The 23,365-nt window shown below is 46.3% G+C and overlaps 1 protein-coding gene and 1 long non-coding RNA gene across 4 annotated transcripts in view; both read left to right on the top strand.

Moving 5' to 3' along the window:
• LOC308472830 overlaps nucleotides 1–12,011 on the top strand; it is a 210,796-nt gene extending 198,785 nt beyond the window's left edge. The window contains exon 5 of the long non-coding RNA XR_013983741.1: nucleotides 11,997–12,011. This is a non-coding gene — a long non-coding RNA (uncharacterized lncRNA). The remainder of the gene's footprint in view (nucleotides 1–11,996) is intronic.
• The window catches only part of B3GAT2 (beta-1,3-glucuronyltransferase 2), a 48,054-nt gene that overhangs the window by 21,117 nt on the left and 3,572 nt on the right, over nucleotides 1–23,365 (top strand). Inside the window, exons 1-2 of one of the 3 annotated variants that reach the window (XM_080998052.1) lie at nucleotides 3,666–4,612; nucleotides 18,793–18,937. In XM_080998052.1, coding sequence (XP_080854178.1) covers nucleotides 3,971–4,612; nucleotides 18,793–18,937 — 787 coding nt within the window. In that variant the 5' untranslated portion in view covers nucleotides 3,666–3,970. Of the gene's footprint in view, nucleotides 1–3,665; nucleotides 4,613–4,851; nucleotides 4,871–18,792; nucleotides 18,938–23,365 lie in introns of those variants that run through there. The other 2 variants (XM_080998054.1, XM_080998053.1) reach the window with 2 other exon arrangements.

Here is a 23,365-nt window from a genome sequence, read left to right as displayed (position 1 = left end):
CAGCAATAGGAATGATAAAATGTTGAACTAACCAATTGTGTTTAACTTGTGTGGTTTTACTTTTTAAGATTATATATTTCCATTTTGCAATTAAAGGATCCCCTTTGTCCTCTTCCAAAATGCAGATTAACATATTACAATATGACGAGTGCCTATATGCAGTCCAAGCCTATGCATGTCTACTCAAAAGCAAGTGCCACTTAAGTTCCACAGTGCTATCTCTCAAGCAAGCAAGCATGCATAAGATTGAATCCTAAGCATGCTTACTAGGGCGTTAGCACGGCTGAACACAATTAAAGATTTACTTTTTTAATATTGACCTGTCAGGTTGTGATTCTAAGCACATCAGAAGAAATGTAACCATCACTGAACTCAGTAGGACTCCTTTTCAGGGAGCATTCTTAGTATCACATTGCATATTGGTTAAGTTTTAACCTCAGGTGGCAAAATGGGATGGGCTGCCCCTGTGTTGAATACCCAACACTTGGACTTTGGTTGTGCTCTAACTAGGCAGTCACCTTCTGTTGATAGGACCTTGATTGCCTGTGTTCCTTATGAAGAGAGACCCAGACATAGAGCAGATTAGGCAGTCAGAGTTTATCGAATGTTTGGTCTTCCTTGGCACCTTTCATCCAGAGGTACAGGGTTGTGTGTCCAAGACACATGCTTTTTGTATGTTGCTCAAAGGCAAAGTCTATCATTGCAAAAACCCTGCAGCCAAAATAGTGTGTCTGCCTTTCCAAAACATATCATACCAAGTTCCAAAGCATTTTCCATTTCTCGTTATCCCTTACTCTGTCAAAAAATAAACATGAGTTCTGCAGAATCACATGCCAGGAGCAAAAGCAGAGCAGGCAGGGCATGTGCTTCAGGGAGCCCTCCCCCTGTATTCTTTTCCAAGAAAGAGCAGCAAGAGGGGCTGTAGGACCACCAGCAGCAGTGATGTAGCGAGATAGGTTCAACACAAACTCTTTAGCCACAGCAGTACCCAGCCTTTGGTAACATGCTGTGACATTACCTACAAGGTGCTTTGAAGATACAATTGATGGCATCTAGCCTGACCTAAGCGGACGCAGGTGGCACTGTGGTCTAAACCACAGAGCCTAGGACCTGCCAATCAGAAGGTCGGCGGTTCGAAGTCCCGCAACGGGGTGAGCTCCTGTTGCTCAGTCCCTGCTCCTGCCAACCTAGCAGTTCAAAAGCACGTCAAAGTGCAAGTAGATAAATAGGTACCACTCCAGCGGGAAGGTAAATGGCGTCTCCTTGTGCTGCTCTGGTTTGCCAGAAGTGGCTTAGTCATGCTGGCCACATGACCCGGAAGCTGTATGCCGGCTCCCTCGGCCAGTAAAGTGAGATGAGCGCCACAACACCCAGAGTCATCTGCAACTGGACCTAATGGTCAGGGGTCCCTTTACCTTATCCTGACCTAAGAACCCACATTTAGTGCAGTACCTATAGCGGTGGGGGGGGGGTCCAGACAATAGGGTCCTATTTGATCAATGGACATCAGTTTTGGGGGCCTGATGATTTTGACAAAGGTGCTTGGACAGGTTTCGCTGACCGGTTGTGTGCTGGGGCCTTGCTTGTCTTGGCCTATTCCATTAAAGAGGGATGAGATGTCTGGGTCTAAGGAACTGTTAACTCCTCATTGTGAGAGCAAATCATAACAGCCAACTCCTAGGGGCCAAGATCCCTTCAGCCCCCCCCCCCAAAATAATAATTGAGGGGACCACCCTCAGATGAATCTGCTGCTCAGTTCTGCATTAGCAGGAGTTTCCAAACACTTGTCAAAAGCAGTCCCACATACACAATGTGTTGCAGTTCTACAATTCTATGAATCTATTAAGATCTAGTTGAGATTCCTGCATTTCAGGGGGTTGGACTAGATGACCCTCAGGGTTCCTTCCAACACTACAATTCTGTGGTTCGGTAATCAAACCAAAAGGTTACCAGACCGTAAGATATTACCACTCAGTGGTCTCATGTTAACTAGTGGTGATAAAATTGAACCCTACAAAGTCCCACCCTGTAGATCCTACTGCATTGTTTGGTGCTCCCTGAACACCACTTTCTGGAGTCAATTGTGCAAATAAGACTGGGAACTATTGCAAAGCATTGCTTCCCAGACCCAGCTGAGGGAGCCGCTCCAGAAGGATACTATGCTCAACTGTATAAAAAGATGCTCAGGGTGAGGGATCTAGGTGAATCAACAGGATCACACCCTCCCACCCACCTTTCTCCCAAGGAAGGTCATCATACAAGGTGGAAAAGGCAATCCCGCTGCCAAACTCAGGCTGAAATGGATGCAGAAAATTAGCATTTTCCAAGTGTCTAGTTCTGGTCCCCAAAGGACCACCCTGCCTGACTATAAAAACCACGACGATATATACGATAAATACCCCCCACCCGTTTCAAGACAGCGAAAACGCGTTGCTTTAGGGCCCGCCTTGTGTCTCCCCTCCAGTTGCGGAACAGTAAGAGTTGACACAAGGCTTCTTTAGACTCCGGTGGCGTTGATGAAAGGAGGAAGATCCCGGAGTATGGAGCATATGCTCTCGGCTCTGAGCTTTCCATCTTCACACGACCACCACCCTTTAAAAATAAAAACCAGGGTGGCCCTCAGAGAGATTCCAAGGGGAAGAAGTGCCAGCAGGAATATCCTCTACTTCTCTCCCCTCACCCGCTTTGGTGGTGCTGCTGCCAAAGGCTCAGCGCCTGACTTCTTCCAATACAATACCCAGCCGCTGCACAGCAACTTCTCCCTTCGGCTGTGTTTGGCTAGCGGGCTGGCTGCAAACAGCAACCTTTTCCCATCTTCTGCTTCGCGGTGGTGTGACTAAATCTCCACTCCAACCCCGATTCCGCCCCCGCCCCCGCCCCCTCTCCCTCTCCCCCCCCCCGGCGCAACCCACCCCCTTTCCAGGTCTCTGGAGTTTTCAGCACGTGAACCTATTCACTGCCTTATGTTTCACAGAGAGAGAAAGAGAGACCCTGCAGTGCAAAGCGAGAACAAGGGCAGCAATCCTTGCAGCTACTCGGAAAGAGGGAGGGAGGGAGAGAGGGAGACTCACCGGCTCCCACCCCACCCCCCTGCGCCGCATCAGCCCTGAGGGGATCCCTCCCCCTCTTCTCCGACACGCGAGCACCACCGTAAGCGCCCAGTGAAGCCGCCTGCCGCCGAGAAGACTCGCTCCTGGCTGGATCCTTCTCTCCGCCACCGCCCCCACCAGACATCCCGCCGCGCACCCAGCGCCTGCCCGCCCGCCAGGACAGCCGAGTGTTTCCAGAAGCCGCCCGGCTCGGGAAGAAGGAAACTGGAAGAGTTCGGGACTCTCCCGCGTCCGCGCACCCCTTTCTTTCCTTCCCCAACACCACCACCCCCTCCGTCGTCCCGCTGCTGCTTCGGAGGCGGACGGGAGGAAAGCGATGCTGAAAGGGAAGAAAGAAGGAAAGCAGCGGCAGAAAGACTGGGAGCTTTGGCATAAATAAACAAGAATAGTAATAGAAGGATCGCCGGCTTTGTGGAGGGGGGGCAACCCCATCACGCCCTGCAGCGCTTCTCCGGAGACAGAAGAAGGAGCGCAGAAAAAAGAACGGAGAGTTTGGCGCAGGTCGCTGGTCCCCGCTCCGGGGGCGCCTCTCCCACAGCATCCCGCCGCCGGTCAGTGGCCTCTTCTCCTCCTCCTCCTCCTCTCCGCGCAGGAGCCAGGCGGGAAGAAGCGGGGCCTCGCCGCCTCCGAGGCAGCCGGGCGACCGTCCTGCGATCTCCCCCAAGGTGTCGGCGCCAAGGCGGGCGGTCCCGTCGGCTCCTCCGCTCCAGGTGCGCAGCGCCGAGCTCCCGTGTGCCAGGAAGCCCGGCGTCCCTCCGTGCGCCCTGCCGCCCGCTCCATGGCGAGGGAAGCGCAGGCTGAATCTCTCCGCAGGAGGAGGAGGAGGCGCCGGCAAGAGCAGCCTCGGCGGCGGCTCCGCGATGCCCCGCTGCCGCTGCCACTGCTGTGAGGGCTGCAGCGGCGGCGGGGGCTCCCCGGGCGGCGAGGCGGAGGGCGGCCGCGGCCGGGGCCCCAGCATGAAGTCGCTACTGCTGAGCCGCTTCTTGGTGCTGCTGCCCTGGATGCTGCTGGTGATCGTCATGCTGGACACGGGCGGCAGCCACCGGGCGCCCCGTCCGCCACCCGCCTCATCGCGGCAGCCCCTGTCCCAGCCGCAGCATCCGGGGGCGCCGCGGCGCCGGGAGGCCGAGCTGCCCGTCATCTACACCATCACGCCGACCTACAGCCGCCCGGTGCAGAAAGCCGAGCTGACGCGCCTGGCCAACACGTTCCGCCAGGTGGCGCGCTTGCACTGGGTCCTGGTGGAGGACTCCGCCGTGGGCACCGAGCTGGTCAGCCGCTTCGTGGCGGGGCTCCTGCGCAGCGGGGGCCCGCCCTGCACCCACCTGCACGCCCTCACGCCCAGGAGGTTCAAGCGGCCCGGGCAACCCCGAGCCACCGAGCAGCGCAACGCCGGCCTGGCTTGGGTCCGTCAGAGGCACCAGCGCCTGTCTGCCCCGCAGCCGGGCGTCGTGTTCTTCGCCGACGACGACAACACCTACAGTCTGGAGCTCTTCCAGGAGGTAGTGGGCGCGCGGGAGTCCGGCCAGCCGAGCGGGGAGGGAGGGAGGGAGACGCGCGGAGACGCCGGGCCTCCTTTCGCGCGCGCGCGCTTGGGCGCCGAGTTTTCCAGCCAAAGTGGCGCGCGACAGAGCCGCGGGCTCTCTCTCTCTTTTAAGTGCTTCTTGAACAAAGCAGACCTCCTTCAGTTCTGCGTCCCATGGAGTTGTGGGGCTCGAACCCTTTTGCAAGTGTATACAGGGACAGGGTTGTAGCCTCAGGTAGGCCCGTTTCTATGCGCGCGCGTGTTTTGCTCCAAAATCAGCTCCGCTTTGTCCGGCGAGGCGCAACTTTGCAAGTCAGCGTGCCTCGCCATAAAGGCTCTTCTTGAGCGTCTCTCTCCCCCCTCCAGTCTGCAGCGTCGCCGGCGGCCCAGTGTTTCCCTTCCCTAACAATGGACTTCGGGTTATTCCTAGCAGGTTCAGCTAAGCATGCCTCGCTGACCAGGCGGCGGGCCAAGCCCTGCAGGTAGCGGGCACCATAGCTCCTCCCCCGACTCACCTCCTTCCCCGTTTGGTTTTCCCTTCAGCTTCCACGCCTGCCTTGCTTAAGAAAAAGAGCCCGGCCTGGAAGGGGAGCCTCCTTGGGGCTCCTGCTCCCCCTTCACATAACTTGCTTCGAGGGCTTTCTCCACCCTCGACTCTTTCCCAGGCTTGCAGTATCCTGGAGTCCGTCAAGTTTTGCTGTAGGTTCGCCACCGTGTGTGAACCAAATGTTTTCCTGTTTTTAAGCAGGATCTCATTTGAACCAGAACTTATAATCATTTGTTTGTAGTGCCAGCACTGGGGCCTGTGAATTTTTTAGGTCTGGACTTCCTCCTTCAAACTTTTTTTATTGCTAATCATTATTTGTGTACACCACCCAGAGAATGTTTTGATTACTAAGACACATAGAAATGGAGTTGATAAATTAATAAGGTATATTAAGGGAATGTATTTGAACAGTTGCAGAGTAACTCTCAGGTAATGGTGACTAACCTCTCAGTTACTTAGGATTGGGAGGAAGAGTTTCTGGATAAAAGGTCTGACTTCCAGTTACGTTTTTACTTTCTGGCTAGCTGTATGCCTTCATTAAGACCAAAAGCTATGTGTAAAACCTTCCCTAGATTTTATCCAAAAATACCTACTCAGTGACAAGACCTGTTATTCTGTCCACTCACAACTCCAGCAAACTTTTTGCAGGTCAAAGGTAATTCCTGCAAGGTACCCCCTGCAACTTTGGCTGTAACACCACAATTTGGGTGTTTTCAAAACAAACTACCGTATCTTGCCTTAGAGCCCCAAAGTAGCTTCCAGAAAGTCCTCGCAATAAAATCACATTAACAACTCTTGTTGCAGTGCAGTCCTGTGCATGCCTACTCCATAGAGTTCTGGTAAGATTACTCCCTGCAAAGTGCAGCCTTAATAAGGGTCTAAGAGAGCTCTGCTGTCTTTGATTCCTAAGCTGATTCTTTTCCTGCCTTGCTGAGGAACCTTCGTCACACACCACAATCCCTTGCCAATTCCCTTGCTGCAAATTCGTCCGGAATAATCTATCCATTCTCCCATAATTGTTCAGTCTTTAGAGTCTCCTTGTTTCTTTCTTTCAAAAGTGAAAAGCTCATTTATATAGTGACTAAACGCACTGTAACATGTCACTGGTCTATGAGTAATTCCTGCACTTCATTCTGAGGTCTTGGTTGAAGGCAAGCTTTCCTCTCTCTCTCTTTTTAAGTGGTGGCTGCTGGCAAGTGTTTGCAAAAGGGCTGGGAGATAACAGGGGCAGGTTTTTAAGGGGGAGACATCAGGGGGAGTGCAAGTAGGATAGTGATGAATAAGAGTGTAATTTTGGCAAGGGAAAAGGGAGGGGCTAAGTATGCAGAGGGGATATAAATTACCATAACTCATTCAGAATGGGAAGCCTTGCCAGCTGCTGTGTGTGTATTACAAGGCACTCAATAAAAGCTCAATAGAATATAACCCCCCCCACACCTAAGAATGCCCAGGGCCGTTCCACAGAACTCAATGCCATTGACGTCCCCCACCCCCGCTGCAGCCCTTTGCTGACCCAAGATGGGGGCCAAACATGCTTGTGTGTTGCAATGTACTGGTGATTCCTCTCTCTTTGCAAGTAGGCTAGGTGCATTAGGAATCAATAGATTAAAGCCAAGGCACTGCGGAAAGATGCAGAGCACATCGAGTCCCTGAAGAGAGAACCGTTTCAGAAAGGCTGCTCAACCCTGCTGACGTGTGTTTAGATTTCCAAATGTGTTTGGGTCTCTTTCAATATACTGCTGGCAGGTGTTCCGCCTGTTCCCCACCAGCACTTCCCATTCAGTAGAAGAGCTGTGCTTCCTTTCCTTATGTGGAGGCCTTTAGTTGCATTGAAATCCTTTATTGAAAGTGTCTAAAAGGGAGATTATTATTATTTTTTAGTTCTGTTGCTTTGGTTTATTTCCCACTAAATTGTGGGGGACCTCGCATAGCTCTTTAATGCTGAGAAAGTTCGGGCTTTCGTCTTCTTGGCGTGTAATTATTTCAACTGTGCTTTCCCTTTGAACTGAAAGCTCATGGAGCTTTTTTTACTTTGGGGGGCGGTGTTGTCTGAAATCCTGTCCCGTTGCCTGAAGCGGTGCTGAGGCAAAAAAAGGCTATTGAGAGACAGACCTCCGTTCTCTTTAAAGCCTAAATGGCTCTTGTAAATGAAAGCACTAATTACGCAGGAGAGGGAGGAATTGACTGTAGCAAGAACCGGCACAGAGTCACAATGTTCCAGTTGAGGTCGCTGCTGTGTAACCCTCTGGTGAAGAGATGCGCCCACACTGCATTTAGTATTTTACTTGTTAGTCATCTCCCTCTACCTCCCCCAATTTAACTGGCTTTTATTAAAATCAAGGTACTAATGAGATCCTCTCCAGCAATGCTGCTTGTCAGTTAAATTGCAAGGCTAAATGCGAGAAGATAAAATAAGCCAATTGATGTTGAGATGCTTCTCTTCTGACAAGATGGCTAAATTCTTTATGTGTGTGGGCACACAAGCACACACACATCTTCAGTGCAACAAGGGAGAGGTTTGCTCTGAACAGGCTCCTATTCACTTAAAATGCATGCACTGAAGAGCTCAGCATAGTCACATTACAAGGAAGGAGACAGAGAGAATGTTTGTGAGACTACTATTCATCTCTCCTCTATCACTGATAGAGATAATCCCTTTCTGAGAATGGAATGAATTTGTCATATTGTTAGGTGTAGGCAAACAGATAATCTTTTCTTATGTTGTTCTTATATCTTTCAATTTTTTTAAAAAATATGTAGATTTCTTTGAGAAGGTGAAGCACATTTTGCATCCCTGGTAGGAGGAAGTTGAGAGATAGCCTTTTGTTTTCACATCAACCATTGATCAGAATTTGTATTGGCTACAGAAAATGATTTCCTTTTCAGTGTTCCATTCACCCCTTTCTCTCTTTCTGCCAGATCTTGATCAGTTTACAAAAGCTGTACAGTACTGGTTTTCCCTTTGGTGTGAAAAGTCCAAGCTTGTGATATGTAGGAGAAATTCAGACATACTTTCTTTCATGGAACTGGATTAATGGCAGATGAGAGGAAATTGATGCCTAATGTGTCCTGCGCCCCTCCCTCCGGCCGCCTCCCATTAGCAAATCTGGCTGCTGATTCTCTGAGCCAAAAGGAGCTCTGATTTAAGAACCATTTCAAAAGTGGAGGTTTTGTGGCTATAACACCAGTCGGAGATGTCTAAAAGAAATTGCAACACCCCAGTCCTGCCCTTTCTTTGTAGCCGTGCATGGAAAATGCTACAGTTGTCAAACTGAATAAGATTAACTTCTTGCCAAGCAAACCTGCTTTGTACACTAAATTTTGTGTAAAACTAACTAGATTTAGAGTATTGCGCGTTGCAAGTTTGTTTTTCCCAGGTAGAGTCTTATTACACGCTTTGAATCCAGTGTATTTACAGTGCTGCCGCCCACATTTTCATAAGTTTAATGCAGAGCTACAAGTTTCGTGCACTGGAATCTTGTGCAAATCGATACCTTTGCACAGTCCACTTCCATTTACACAATGCGTTCCTTAACATGTACAGTTTTGTATATTTTAGTATATTGTATAATTTCTTCCATGTGTCCCAAGTCCTCATTTTCAAAATTTTGTCTGCAATCATGAGTGCTGGAAACTTTGTGTGTGGTTGATAACAGCAATATTCAGAAAGCCAAGTTCTCTTCAGGGCAGGGTTCAGGTTGCATGCTGGACAGCAAGCAATGGGTGAAGACAGACATAAATAAATTTGGAAGCCACCTTTTGTTTTCTATCCATTTTGATTTCAATATTAATTTAAAGACTTGAATAAAGAAGACAAAGTGGCAAACAAATGTTACAGTAGATAAAAATGCTGGACACCTGATGGTGGTGGTGGTGGTGGGAGCCAATAATAAAGGGGCCAAGCTTATTGAAGTGTGTGGGCAGGCTGTATGTATCTTAGTTAAGAATCAAAGCTAGCCGGGAGCAGAGTTTGCTCCCATAACTGAGTATCTCACACCTGCTGTTCAGTTTAAGGTATATCTCCTTCCACATGAACCAATAGCCCTAAATTTTATGTGAGATTCGTCCAATATCTTTAATAATCTACGTGAATTAAAATGGGCAATGGAGATGTGTTACAATTGACACGCAACAGTGTTGTTTGTCAGAATACATTCCTGAATGTAAACAGATTATGATCCTGGTCAGATCGTCATATTATTCCTGAAGCAACATGCAAGCTGTTAAATGCTGGTGAAATGGAAGTAGGAAGCTCAAGCCTGAGGAAAAATTGGGCTCATGAAAAGAGGGCCCTGTCCCCTTGATTTATTCCCACCAGAACAACTTTGGCTAAAGTGTCTACTGTTAAAAAGAGCTAAAATCAAATCTGCTATTTTGGGGGGGGGGGGAGGGGAATGCAAATACAGGTGAGGGGTGGAAGGTGCTACAAATTTGCTCAGGCCATGCAGGGAGGGAGGAGGTGTTAAAACTCTTACCCCACAGTTTTCATGATCTGAATCCTCACCCTCTGAAGCAACTGCTAGCAATGATGATCATCTGTCCTTCGTACAACAATATTATATATGTTTAGCAAACCTAGACCCCTTTGTGGTAGAGGTGTTATGAAATGGAATTCTATGGGCTAGTGGTATGATTATACTTTAAAAAAAAAAGTTATGAGGCCAGTTTGTAGGATTTATCAGCTTGTGCTTTTCAAATGTGCTCATGCCTTATATAGTTGATAGAAATATATTGTGTAGGTTAAAGAGAAAGTGGTTATTAGAGCTGTTCCAAAGATGGGTATACCTGATCCCTCCAAAATCAATACTGTTGCTTGTCACATTCTCCCTCCTCTCCACCCCCTGTAGGTTGCTATACTAATAATCAGTTTCTGGACCACTGTTGAATGGTTGCCATGGTAATGGTTAGTGCCAGTTTGAGTTTTCTGTCTCTGCCTTTCCATCTGTAAATAATCTTGCATAAGTTGAATTTGCCTTTTTGAGAAGAGGAATGGCAAATTGTTACGCAATTATACTATAATGTTTTAATTTTAAAAAAAGAAGAAAAGAACCAGTTGTTGGAAATAAATACTGGCAACCTGTTATTTCTAATTCAAAACCACAGATGTCCATTGATGGGGATTATATTTAGGTTTATTACTTCAGACGTTGAGCAAAGTGTATTGTTACCCACCCATTTTGTAGTAAATGGTGGTTTTCCAGTTAGAATCTTTTACGAGACAGTAAGGGGAAAACTTACATATTAAGTGCTGTTGGTCCTCACTTTAGCACAACTTAAAAAGCAAACAAACTGGAATGCTTCAGTGCTGAGTGGGGGGCTGCTTAACCCTTTCACGTCAAGACTTCCCTACTCAAAATCCCCCCAGCTACTTTTTACTCCCATGAGGGAAAACATATTTGGACCAGGAAAATGCAGTTTGCAACTACAGAACCCCCAGGAAGCCTGTAAAAACCCCTTGGTTTCTACAGGATAAATCTTTTCTCATACGGGGCAGTGATTGTTAAAGGTAGGTTAGAAAGCAACGTTCCAGCAACATTCCAGCAGAATACATGCAACAATTCATAGCTTTTGGAATTGATAGGTAATATTTATTAACTTATTCTCAGTTTTTATTTTCTAAATCAAGCACTAAAGTGTAATTTATGTACATTTCTTAAGCTATACAGATAAGAACTAGCCATTTTTCTTCTTCCCATATATGGACCATTGAACTGCTGATGCTTTTGTAAAGGCCAGCAATGCCCATTTCATTATTCCCGCTTCCTTCAGCCTTTAAGCATCAGTTAACTTTCTTAAGAAAATGTTAATTTTCAGAACAAACTAGTGGAAGAATCAAAGGCTGCCCTCTTTATTTGATCATCATTACTGAGGTTTCTGTACGGAGCTATTATAACCTCTCCTTCGTTTTTACTGTAGGCTGTTTTATTACTTCGTGCAACAAGAGGTCATTCATGCTATTGGATTTTCTTCACCCTTTGCTTGGAGTGGGAGATAGCTATATTGAGGCTGTCGACAACTCCTTTTGACTGCCAATTGTATAATTCCTAATGGAAAACTTGTAACAGTGAAGGCAATGCCTTTTTAATTCCATCTCTATGTAGAATGTCACATAAAAGTAATTCTACACAACCTAAAATACTGGAGTCTCAAATAACTTAGGTGTGAAGGGGCCTGATCTGGTTAGCTGTTACAGGAACCTGCAGGTGTGTCCTGTTGTCCCATGGGCGCAGCTCTCTGCTAACAGGAAGATGGCTAATAGTATTGTCAACACCAAGGGTACCTAACCTGTTGCCCTCCAGACTCTGTTTGGCTCCAGCTCCTATCAGCCCGAGCCAGCCTGGCCAGGAATGATGGGGGTTGTAGTCCAGGAACATCTGGCGGGCCTTAGGTTTCTTACCCATGGTCTACACTGAGAAGCAGTGGGTCTCTGGTTTTGGGTTGGCTCTTTCCAGCTCTACCTGAAGATGCCTGGGTTTGCGCTTAGGATCTCTTGTGTACAAAGGATATGCTCTACAACTGAGCTATGCCCCTTCTTCACAGGCAGGGGTGAAGAACCTGTGGCCCTCCCAATGTTTTTGCACTCCATGCTCCATTGTCCCAGACCATTAGCCATGCTAGGTGGGACTAATGAGAGTTGGACTCCATCTACATCAGTGGGGCACAGCTGCCCCGCACTACCGAAAGGAAACTTCCCGAGCTTGGAGCAGTGGTGCAAGAGAGGATGGGGGCAGGATTCAGTCCATATTTTTGTTTGCTTCAGACATAGGAAGATTTGGATTGCCTGGTGGATCATTGGATGACTTGTAAGGTAAAGGTAAAGGGACCCCTGACCATTAGGTCCAGCCGTGACCGACTCTGGGGTTGCGGCGCTCATCTTGCTTTATTGGCCAAGGGAGCCGTCGTTTGTCCGCAGACAGCTTCCGGGTCATGTGGCCAGCATGACCAAGCTGCTTCTGGCGAACCAGAGCAGCACACGGAAACGCCGTTTATCTTCCCGCCAGAGCGGTACCTATTTATCTACATGCACTTTGATGTGCTTTGGAACTGCTAGGTTGGCAGGAGCTGGGACCGAGCAACGGGAGCTCACCCCATCACGGGGATTCGAACCGCCGACCTTCTGATCGGCAAGTCCTAGGCTCTGTGGTTTAACCCACAGCCCCACCCGCGTCCCTTTTGGATGACTTGTAGTATATCATTAATAGGTTATTTCATTAAACTCCCAAGCAGTTTGATAGCAAAAGCAAATGACTTTTCCTTTCTTCTTTCAAAACAGGCTCTTAGAACCTCTGGTGATCTTTTTAACTCAGGTGTAGATTGGCACATATATATGAAGGTCATCCCTGAAAAGAGTTTATGGGCGTCAGTGGATGGCAAGCTCTGCCCCTTGGGCTACCACCGGGTGTCTGACTTTGCCCTTTCTCTGCTGCTATTTTGTGACATCGTTGATCAGTTGATCACATTGGAACACGGAAAAGAAAATGTGTGTGGTTGAATGCCTCCCCTTCCCCTGCTTTGAATGCTCCCCTGCCCTGCCCCACTGGATAGCTGATTAAGATCAAGAGGCCCTTCTGCTCTCCAGCCCCAGTAACTCTGCTGGAAACTGGAGCAGCCTAGCAGAAGGCACGAAGCCTTCTGCTGCACTTGTGCTTTTCTGAATCAGTGCCAGAGTGTATAATATCAGCTCCCACAGGGCTGGAGTGACAAGGCCTTGCAAGCAATCTGCAGATGGGAGTGTGAACAGCACAGCAGATTACCAAATACTATTCCAGAGCTTTTTAGTGAAATCTGGAGGGAAATGTTTTGCGAAGGCTCAGGATTTCCTGTAGACTTTTGTGTCCTTTGAAGTCGTTTATATTTGTGTGTGTCACTGTGTGTGGACCGCTACAATATTGGGAAGCTAATGCCAACGTGGAAAAAGTAGGCTTTATAAAACATATATGCTCACGCAAAGATACCAGGTGGATTTGTATGCATGCTTGCACTACATAAACCTTGCATGGCAGAGAGGGAAAGATACTCTGCCCCTCTTATCTCCACCCCTGCATGTGTACCTTTGATCATGTGGGTACCATTGCCTCCTCAGTTGCTTGCCTGGCAGTTTGGCTATATCTAAAGACCTCTACCTGCATGGCTTAATGTTTATGTACCATGAAATAACAGACTTCCCAAAGCATCCCTGTTTCGTGTGTAAATAGGGCGTCATCCTAATGAGCCATGTGGGTGGAAGATTTTGCATGTACCCAGACAAGCTTGGGAAGAGTAGTTTACTAGGTATCCTGGACCTGAGTTGTTTACAACAAAACCCTGAACTTGCCTAGGTAGCTACCTCGCAGGGTTGTTGTGAGGATAAAATGTGGAGTGGGAGAACCTCATCTGCCACATTGAGCACCTTGGAGGATAGGTGGGATCTAAATGTTAAAAAAACAAAAACAAATAAACAATAGGCCAAGATTTCAGTTCTTGTGTAATATGTGCAAAACTGAGTGTCTTGTCAAACACCCCAGCAGCTGCACTCTGCACTAGCTGCAGCCAGGTATGAGACTCATCCTGCATAGAGCACATAACACTAGTTAACTGCTGTCATGGGCCAGGAATCAGCTTCACCTGCTGAACAGCAGCCTGAAGAGGGAGAAGGTGGAGTGAGCCCACCTGCAGCTGATCAGCTTTCTAGTACACAGAGGAGAAGGCACTAATGAGAACCAGCTGGCTTCAGCCTTCTTAAGCAGAGCTTCCAGCAGCGGTCAGATGCTGGTAATGCTTGTAGTTTCTGGGTCTGCCTTGCTGCTTCCTGCTCATTTTGACCCTTAACCCCATGATCATTGGATTCCCTGACCCCTGGACCATCTGACCATGCGGATTACTGTTTGGCTGACCCTAGGACTGAAACTGACTTCAGATGCTGACTCTGCCTCCAGGCAAGTACACCTCAGAGACTCTTCTGGTTGACTGGCTCCCCCCCCCCCAACTGAGCTTCACATTGTTGCTCAGTAACGAGACTACGACAACTGTGTGATTATTGGTGTGTGGATGCCTGTGGCATGGCTGTCCCTGGCCAGGAATGGCCATAGAATTATTGTAGTTAGCTCTCCAACTGAAGTTGGTAAGAGTTGCTCTGAGTCAATGAAGTCATCTGGGCCACTCCTGACAGCAATGGATCAAAAAGTAGCCCCAAAATTTGCACTTGCTGACTCTGAGGGTATGCAACCCATCCAGAGTTGGTACACAACCTATTCTTGCAATGAGGAACCATTCATCCACGGGATCTCAATCTTGTGAGGATTCACTCACAGTTTATTTGCCCTCATCCAGTCCATGACTTCACCTAAGCAGCACAGCCTCTCCTGATTCAGATGGCATTGCAGATGAAGCTGTACAACTCAATGCAGAGGAAGGCCTGCATTGAATTCAGGTCTAATGATGTAGGTCTTTATTTAATGACAATGTGGTGAAAAGAAAATGGCAACATATAATGTTATGCACCTTTGTTGCTTCTAACACTGCCATTTGGAATGTTGTAGGGATTCAGCAGAAGGACCAGTGAAGGTGCATTGTCCACTGATCTGCTAAGCGAAGGCATGCTGCCAAGGATGGATAGCTTTTTGGTTCAAGGTTTTGTGTCACCCTGTGTGTGCATGCATACACGCAACACTTCAGAAGTGAGGAACTGTGGTCCTCCAGATATTGTTGGCCTACAAGTGCTATTATCATTGACCATGCTGGCTGGACCTGGTAAGAGTTGGACTCCAATATCCTCTGGAGGGCCACAGTTTTGCTGTAGAGAGCTGATGATGTGGCAGAACAGATTTTCTTGGGGGTTCAGCTCAGCAGAGGGGGCCCCTCTTGTAGTTCCACCACCCTCAGAGGTTGGGGAAGTGGTGACCCAGGAGTGGGCATTCTCTGTGGCACACCTTATCTACAGAGCCGTGTCTGGCATGTTCACTGTACTGCTTTTATAACATGCAGGAAATGTACCTCTTGACGCTAGCCTTTCATACTTGCAGTATATATTTTAGGACCAGCTCTGGCTGTGGTTGTCATTTGTTTTAAACTGTTTTTAAATGCTGTGCTTTATATAGTTGTAACCTGCTTCTAATGAAGGGCAGGCTCTAAATATAACAATAGTACAAATAAAGACCCATTAATGTAGGTGCAGGAAACCTTTAGTCCCCTAGAGCAGTGTTTCCCAAACTTGGGTCTCCAGCTTCTTTCGGACTACAATTCCCATCATCCCTGACCACTGGTCTTGCTAGCTAGGGGTGATGGGAGTTGGAGTCCAAAAATACAGCTGGAGACCTAAGTTTGGGAAACACTGCCTAGATGTTGCAGAACTGCAACCTGCATCAGCTGCAGCAGGCATGGCCAGAGATGATGGGATTTGTAATTCAACAACATCTGGAGGGCCAAAGGTCCCTCACAGCTGCATTAAGGCATGGTTGATATCATACTATATTGTTTCTTCTCTGAATGAGTCCATGTGCATCAGTGTATTTATGAATCATGGTAAGGCTGTAATGCCAAACAACTGGATAGAGTTGTCTGCCTTAGAATGAAGAGGAAAGGGGAAAGGTAGCATTATAGACACAGGCAATTTTCTTTTGCCCCTTGCAGTATTGAAATGTATGCCTTTTGGAGAGATGATGCCCAGTGTTGGTTTCACATGTGATTATTTTTCTATGTATCTAGACTATTTAGAATGTTACAGACCAGGATCCAAAGAACTGTGCAGATAGTTTCATGTGCTCAAGAGCGCTTTTGGTTAGCTTCTGTCAAACGCCAGACCTTCATGCCACATGGCACACTCACTTTAAGATTGGTGTGGGGGGGGGTTGTAGTTTCAGAAGCTGTTTGTAATGGGGCAGGACAGCCTGCTGTTTGAAGAGATCTTGGGGGCGGGGGGGGACTTGCAAGGCATGCCAGCTCTTGGGTAGTTCTTCAGCTATCTCAGTATTCTAAATTTTTGGCTTTGTTTTCTCAGGCTATATCAGGGCAACTGCACTAGATTAGTTTAAGAGGAAAGCTAAATAATATATGAGAGAGGTTTGCATGAATGCTTGAATTCTGGCATTTTATTGAGTGCAAGAGGTAGAGTGAAGGATGCTGTAATCTTTTATGATGCCCCTCATGGCAACAATAGTTCTACAGTGTACAGTGCCTACAATTCAAATTTCAACACAAATGGAATTCTATTTTTATTACCTAACATAAAGGGGAAAGGCATACCCAGTGCCAAAATTTGTTCATCTTTAACACACCTAAATTAACATTTATGGGATAACCATCTCGTGACAGTCATTGTTGCAGGGGGGAAAAACATGAGAAGTTACTGTTGCCTTCCCACATTCAATATGTTTTGATGAAAGCTTCAGTTGAAATTCATCTACATATAATTGAGAATCTATCTACAGCATACTAGATATATAGGCAGGAAGCAAAGTGTTGCAGATTTTACCCCCGTTGGCCTTTGCTGTAGGTATCTATAGCTATATAAAAGTCACCACCAACATTTATTCCTGCTATAGTGGCTGTGCTCAGATGTAATGCTAAACCATAGTTTAGCACTGTGGGAACATGCCAGGGCAACCTTCGGATCATAGGCTCTCCACTCCTTCACAAGCATGGCAGCAAGAATGAAATCAAAAGCAGTTTGCCTCTTGTTCTAAAATAATTGCAGTAAGTATAGTCGTATAGGGAGGATTCTCAATGACTGAAATCGTAAGGGGGCAAACTTTGACTCTATGCCCTGAAAGCCCCATCCCACGTATAGCCTTTGACCTAAGACCTCTGTGCTCCACCTGTCGGTCTGTAGGCACATGAGGTCACCAACTTGCCAAAGCTAAATGGGTCTGGGTCCAGCTGATGCCTTGAAACCATTTTTTTTTACAGTATACATTTTCCAATCAGTGTTAGAAATTAGCTAGGTGCTAGGCTTGGTTTGCTACTGACATGGATCCAATTGCAACTACGTGGGGATTTTTAGGTGCCAGGCTAGCAATCACAGTTTTAAAATCTCTGCCTTAGACCATAGTTCATACTGTTTCAATTTCCACTGTGTGTGTTTCTCCTCCTTGCATACTGGGACAAGTGAATTGTTGTAAGAGCAAGCTTTAGTCAAGCAAAGTAGTTGAGATCATAGAATTGTGGAATTGTAGCATTGGAAGGGATCCCAAGGATCAATCCCCGGGTGAATAGAGATTCTGTTTTGGCGAACCTAACCTAGATTTAAGGCGCCATTTGGCACCCAGCTTACATATCTGAGTTTCTAACTCCGACTGTATAAAACACTGGGCAGTACTCAGATCATTCTTGGGTCCTGATTCCACAGTACCGAAATATCTCTCAGCATGCTAGCACATGCAAGGGCTATTTCAGCCATAGCTGAGAGTTACGATTCAATTATTGATGCCCTTGCTTGTGTTCATACTAGTGACAATGAAAAAGGTGATACGGGGAGAGAAGATGCTATTCTTCGGGGGAAATGGAGGATTTAGTGTTTGTGTTCAGGCTCAAGCTTTTGGAATCATTTATTAGATCAGTTCCGCAAAACTAGCAAGGCCCCACAGGATTCAAAGATAGCCCTCAGTACAGATGTGCAGAGCTTTACACATCGCTCCTCCACTTCTTAAAAGAAACTTAATAAAGTTTTGATGAGATTGAACTCAAAAGCAAAATAATACCTGCCTGGTGTAGACTGCAAGTGTGTGAATAAAGAAAAAGTCAGTGATACTGATGCACCCGATGCTGATGAAAGCCATTCTCCAAGAGAATCCTTTATTCTTTTGACGGATGGGCTTGAAACCAATTTAAAGAAAATAGCAGAGGATAATATGTTTTAGTGGTTTTGGTAATTTTTAGTTGCATCCTTGCCTGTGTACCAATGTATGAGTGAATATAAAACGTTATTATTGCCCTTTCTGTTAGGCTAATGCACTTTTATTAAACACTGCGAGGCATCTTAAACTTGACATAGATTAAGGCCTCAGAGTGCCTTAATCTGGCCATAGATCAAGGACAGAGACACTCAGGGGCAGCCCACCCATGAGGCAAAGTAAGGTGACTGCCTTGGACAGCAGAATCCATGGGGGCTGCAGATCCAGCTTCCGAGGAATGCATTGCCCACTGCCACCACTGTGCCCTCCTTGGAGGCCAAATCTGCTGCCTCCCCAGTAGCCCCCACAATTCTGCCTCTACAGGGACCTCTTGACAAATAGGAGGCACTGCTGGTCTCCTCCCACCCCTAGGGAGGAAATGGTGGGGGCTGCCCTCTGGTGTCTCCCAGGCTTTGCAACCCCCTGTGTGATTCAGAGTGAGGCCCTTTCCCCTCTGTAACGGAGTTTGACTCCCACTTCAACCACTGGGTGAGTTTGATCTGATACTCTCCCCACCCACGTTCCTGATGTAGATCTGTATTTCCCCTCTTGTTCCTGATGTAGATTTTTGCTCCCCTTTTTCTTCTATGGTTGGGGGCACCATTTTGTGGTTTGCCCCAGATGCCAAAGTGTCTTGGATCAGTTCTGGAGACACCAACTACTTTCTGAGCATCTCAGTCACAGCACAATGCAAGTCGGTGAAGAAACGAGTTTGAAAGTGATTTTATGCTTCCTTTCTTACAGATGCGCACAACCCACAAAGTGTCTGTATGGCCTGTGGGTCTGGCGGGCGGACGACGCTATGAGCGCCCAGTTGTGGAAAAGGGCAAGGTTGTTGGATGGTACACTGGCTGGCGGGCAGGTAGACCTTTTCCCATTGATATGGCCGGTGAGTATAGTTACAGAATCTCAGATACAGATTATATTCATGTGAACCTGCATGCAGACATTGTATCACCCACTTGCACTTGCAAACAATCTAGTTCTAGATATTGCATGAATGCTGTAGGCAGGCATACAAAAACCCAGTCTTCTGCCTTGTTCTGGTGCACAGAAACAATGTTACTAGGTTCCTTCACCTCCTGAGAATCTCAGTCTTTCCTTTTTTTCTTTAAATGCAGTTGACTCTCAACTTGTGCGGATTTAACTTGTGTGATCACAGTTTTATGTGCTTGGCGGCTGGCCAGCTGCGATCCCGCAAATTAAAAGCGTGGAAAGTGGAGAACTTAAAAGCTCTTTTCACAGCAGATTTTATTCTGGTGTGAAAGAACTTTTAAGCTGTCAGGTCTGCTTACAGGGCTCTGGGAAGGTATAGTGAGATCTTGTGGAGCCGCCTGAAATCTCATGAAGGCCTCCAGAACCTGGTAAGCCCTTGCATGGGGTCAAGGCTTGTCGCACCAACTCCAAAACGGTAGGGATGGACATGAGGTGGTGCTTCTGGGTTTCTTCGTCTTTACACAATTCTGGCTTTGTGTGCAATCCGCAGGACCTATGTTCTGTGCAAGTTCTGAGTCGTCTGTACAACTTCATGGTGCTCAAGAGTTTCAGACAGAAATTTGTAGAAATTAATGAAGTTGGGGGTTTTTGTATGTATGTGTGTGTGTGTGTGTGTGTGTGTGTGTGTGGTGCGTGCTTAATGCTATCATTCTGGCTACATATGACCATCAGGAGCACTCTTGATAATAACACTCAGAATCTTCCTCCTTGGCTACCCTGTGCTGGATAGGAAGGTTTCGGCATGAAGATGAACCTGCCATTTTAATAGCACCAGCATTTCTTGGAGAGTATATTCTGGTTAAATCCCGCGGTCACTGGAATGCCTCTGAGAGTAAGTCGTGACTGAGCCTAGGGTCTGGAAGAAATATGCACCAATATTAGGTTTTGCATGTACATACCTATCTCCTTCCCCCTTCTGGATTATTTTCCCTTCGCTACAAAGACCAGTTGTAGTAGTTGGGAATGGGGCTCATTCGGTGATGCTTCTTACACATTACAATTTTCCAGCTCCGTATTGGCATTCAAATCTCTGCTTTTAATGGGCTCTTGAGAATCTTCAGTGCATTAGCGAAAGGTGCATAATGCATTTAAAGCTGCTGATTTCAGAGGTTTTGCCCAGGGTTGTAGCATAGCATGGTTCTGATGTTGTAGCACAGGGTTAGTCAACCTGGTGTTCTCAGGACATGGTAAGCTACAGCTCCCATCACCCCTTGGCTAGGGCTGATTGGAGTTGTAGCCCAACAAATCTGGATGGTACCATATTGGTTACTCTTGATGTAGCAGGAAACTATCATAGGGTGGGTTTGTTGGCTGATGTGGTGCTGCTCCACCTGCAGTTGGTATTTGGAACATAATCATTGTTTTCATGGCTCTAATCAGTAGTCCATCTTGTTCAGCACTGTGTCTGAGCAACTTGCCAGCCAGAGATCCTAAGATGTTGGCAGCCAGAACAAGCATGATGCAGATAGCACTTTCTTATCATTTTTATTCAGTGTCTAGTAATAGGACATACTGCCACTGGATTCAGATACTTCACTATCAAGTTATGGATAGATCTGAGGGTTTTTTAAATTTAGATTTATATTGTATATTATTGCTGTTGACTATGAAAGCACCTATAAGATAGTATTCAGAACTTCTCTCCAGAGGGTGGTAAAGTGAGGAATTTTGTCTGATAGGACACCTGGCAAGCATGCCCTGTTAAACTTCACACTGAGCATGTTAAAAATTCATATTGTATTCATGGCTGCCATTAGAATGCATGCAGTATTTGTAATTAGGAATATTGTTGAAAAAGAGCAAAGTGTGAAACTAATAGAACTTTTTGCATAACATGTCTTCTCATCATTAACCCTCTTATAAGCCCTGCTGCTGTATCCTAATTTAATTTACTTTTTAATAATAGGAAAACACTCTTCTCATTTATTTGAATTTTATATGGTATTTCTGTTTGAATGCTTCACTGAATTTCTTCTCTGCGCCTTCATTAATTACTGCAGGCAGCTAGTATCTTTCATTACATGAACATTGCCATGTGCATAGGAAAACAAGCCCCATCAGATAGTTCAAGTGTGAAAAGCACTGCTTCATCATGAAATTAGTCATTTCGCACAAACCGCCGGAAAGTGAGGACTCTTGATAGCTTATAGGTAGATACAGTTTGAAGTGCCCTGCTTAAGGGAGAAATCAACAAAACAACCACGAAGGCAGAGAAGGTTCAAAAATTAATCTCATCAATCTTTCACTGTACAGCTTGTGACTGCATAGCACTGTCTAGCGGCATAGCTCTACATGCTTGGTCAGTCTTTGGTGTATTCTAGATGCATCTCAAGCGCTGGCTGAATTGCTTTTGATATAGTGGCAGCTGTATTCCTGTCAGCCATGAGTTTCTGTATTTCAGAGAACACAGGGAGTGGGGTGGCGGTGAGGAGCAGTAGCATAGCAGTATATTTTGAAGTACACATAGGCATCTGTTTTGATCCAGGTGTATGTGTCCATGTGCGTGTGTGCATGCACACACACACACACACACACACACACACTAAAGAGCAGGAGTATGTAGCGATATCTGAGCTATTAGGATCAGTAGATGGTCACTGTATATAGTGAGCAGGCAAAGGGGTGGTGTACTGGTTAATATGTTGGACTTTAGTTGGAGACCACTGCTGATCGGCCACGGAGTCTTCTTCCTCTGTAATTTCAACTTGTAAAGCACATTGAGCTTTAACAAAAGATCATCACCATTGGGCTGAAACAATGCAACCTTTAGCTTTAATTAGCAAGGCCAACAATCTAAATTAGTCCATTTTTAGAACATCTCCCATTGTTTTTTTATAACAGATAGTTGACTTCAGTCGAGGATGTTGGTTAAATTCCACATCTGTCCATTGAACTCCCAGCTAGGGATGTAGGAGGTTGCCTTATACACAGGCAGACCAATGGTCTATCTAACTCACTGCTTGCACTGACTTAGCAGAGGTGCTCTCTCCTCTGCTGGCCCCTTTCAGAGCTGCAAATAATACAGCTGCAAACATAGCAAGAGGAACATTCTGCACCATTGCAGGGATTTGGACTTAGTGGCACCAATGGCAACCTTGTCCACTATTCCTGCGGCAAGGCAGCAGCTCATAGAAGAGCCTTCGGTGGGCATCTGTATTCTTTTCACTCCCATTGGCTCAGCAATGCCTATTTAGCTGATTCTGCCATTCTAATTCTAATGTTTATTTCCAGGATCAAAAGCACAGATAATAATAAGTGCAATCAAACACTGCATGCAGAGAACCTTCTGCTGTTTTCTTTTATGCTCTGCAGGCAAATATATCTTCACAAGATACTGTGGAAGTAATAAGTTGAATCCAGAATATCTATTCTGTGAATGGAAGGACTCCTTCCATTTATGCAAGGGAATGAGATCCAGCAGAAACTCTCTACCAGATGAATGGTTGGGATGTGTGTTTGTGAAGGCAATTTTTGGAGAGTCCCTCTGTCTCCTTCTGTGCTGTTCCTCATGTTATTCTGGAGGGTTCCCTGCCCCCCACAGCATATTTTCAGGTGGTGCTGGGGCTGTAGGGTGAATGATCAAAAATCATCTTCCTCAAGCACAAACTGTGAACTTTGGATCCAAGCCATGATCACTAGTAGATTACTTAACTCTAGAATTTGATCCATAGGGAAGATGCTCTGACTGGAAAGTTTTTACTGACCATGTTTTCAGAATTTGCAACAACTATTAAAAAAATCCACCCTTTCCTCCCTTTTTTGATAGGCAGTTGGCCTAATCCAGTATGCAAATTGTTTTACTTTGAAAAGGGATGCAGCTTTTTAAAGAAGAATATAGCTGGAATTCAAAGAAACTTAATGCCAAATGGAGAAACTTTTACAGCCTTGCAAAAAAAAGAAATACTAGCCTTCAAACGGTTCCGTGCCTGACTGCCCATACCAAGAGTGTAGGGGAAAGATGGTTGGGAGGTCTTGTACAATCTCATGGATGGCTTTAGGCATTTTGGCACCCTATTGGGCAGAATCCTTTGGAAACCACTTTAAAGGCTTATAGCTGCTCCCCCTATCTATAAGGCAGGAGTTTGACTCTTGCTTGATTCTGCAGGCAACACCGATTAGGAAACTGATCTATAGGCTCCAATGATATAAGATTAAACCAGAGTTACTTGCCCTCTGGAATATTGCCTTGTTCTGCTCAGCCCTAATTACTAATTCTCATCTGTTATACTAGACTGGATTTGATGGCAGCCCAAAGATGTTTTGTTGGGACTTCATTCCACCCACTTGTGTGCTGGGAAAAGGGACAGTGACTTTGTCTGTA

The sequence above is a fragment of the Podarcis pityusensis genome (genome assembly GCF_964106645.2).
Source record: "Podarcis pityusensis genome assembly, chromosome: 3".
Taxonomy (NCBI): Eukaryota; Metazoa; Chordata; class Lepidosauria; order Squamata; family Lacertidae; genus Podarcis; species Podarcis pityusensis.
This window is presented reverse-complemented; position numbering and strand designations above follow the sequence as displayed.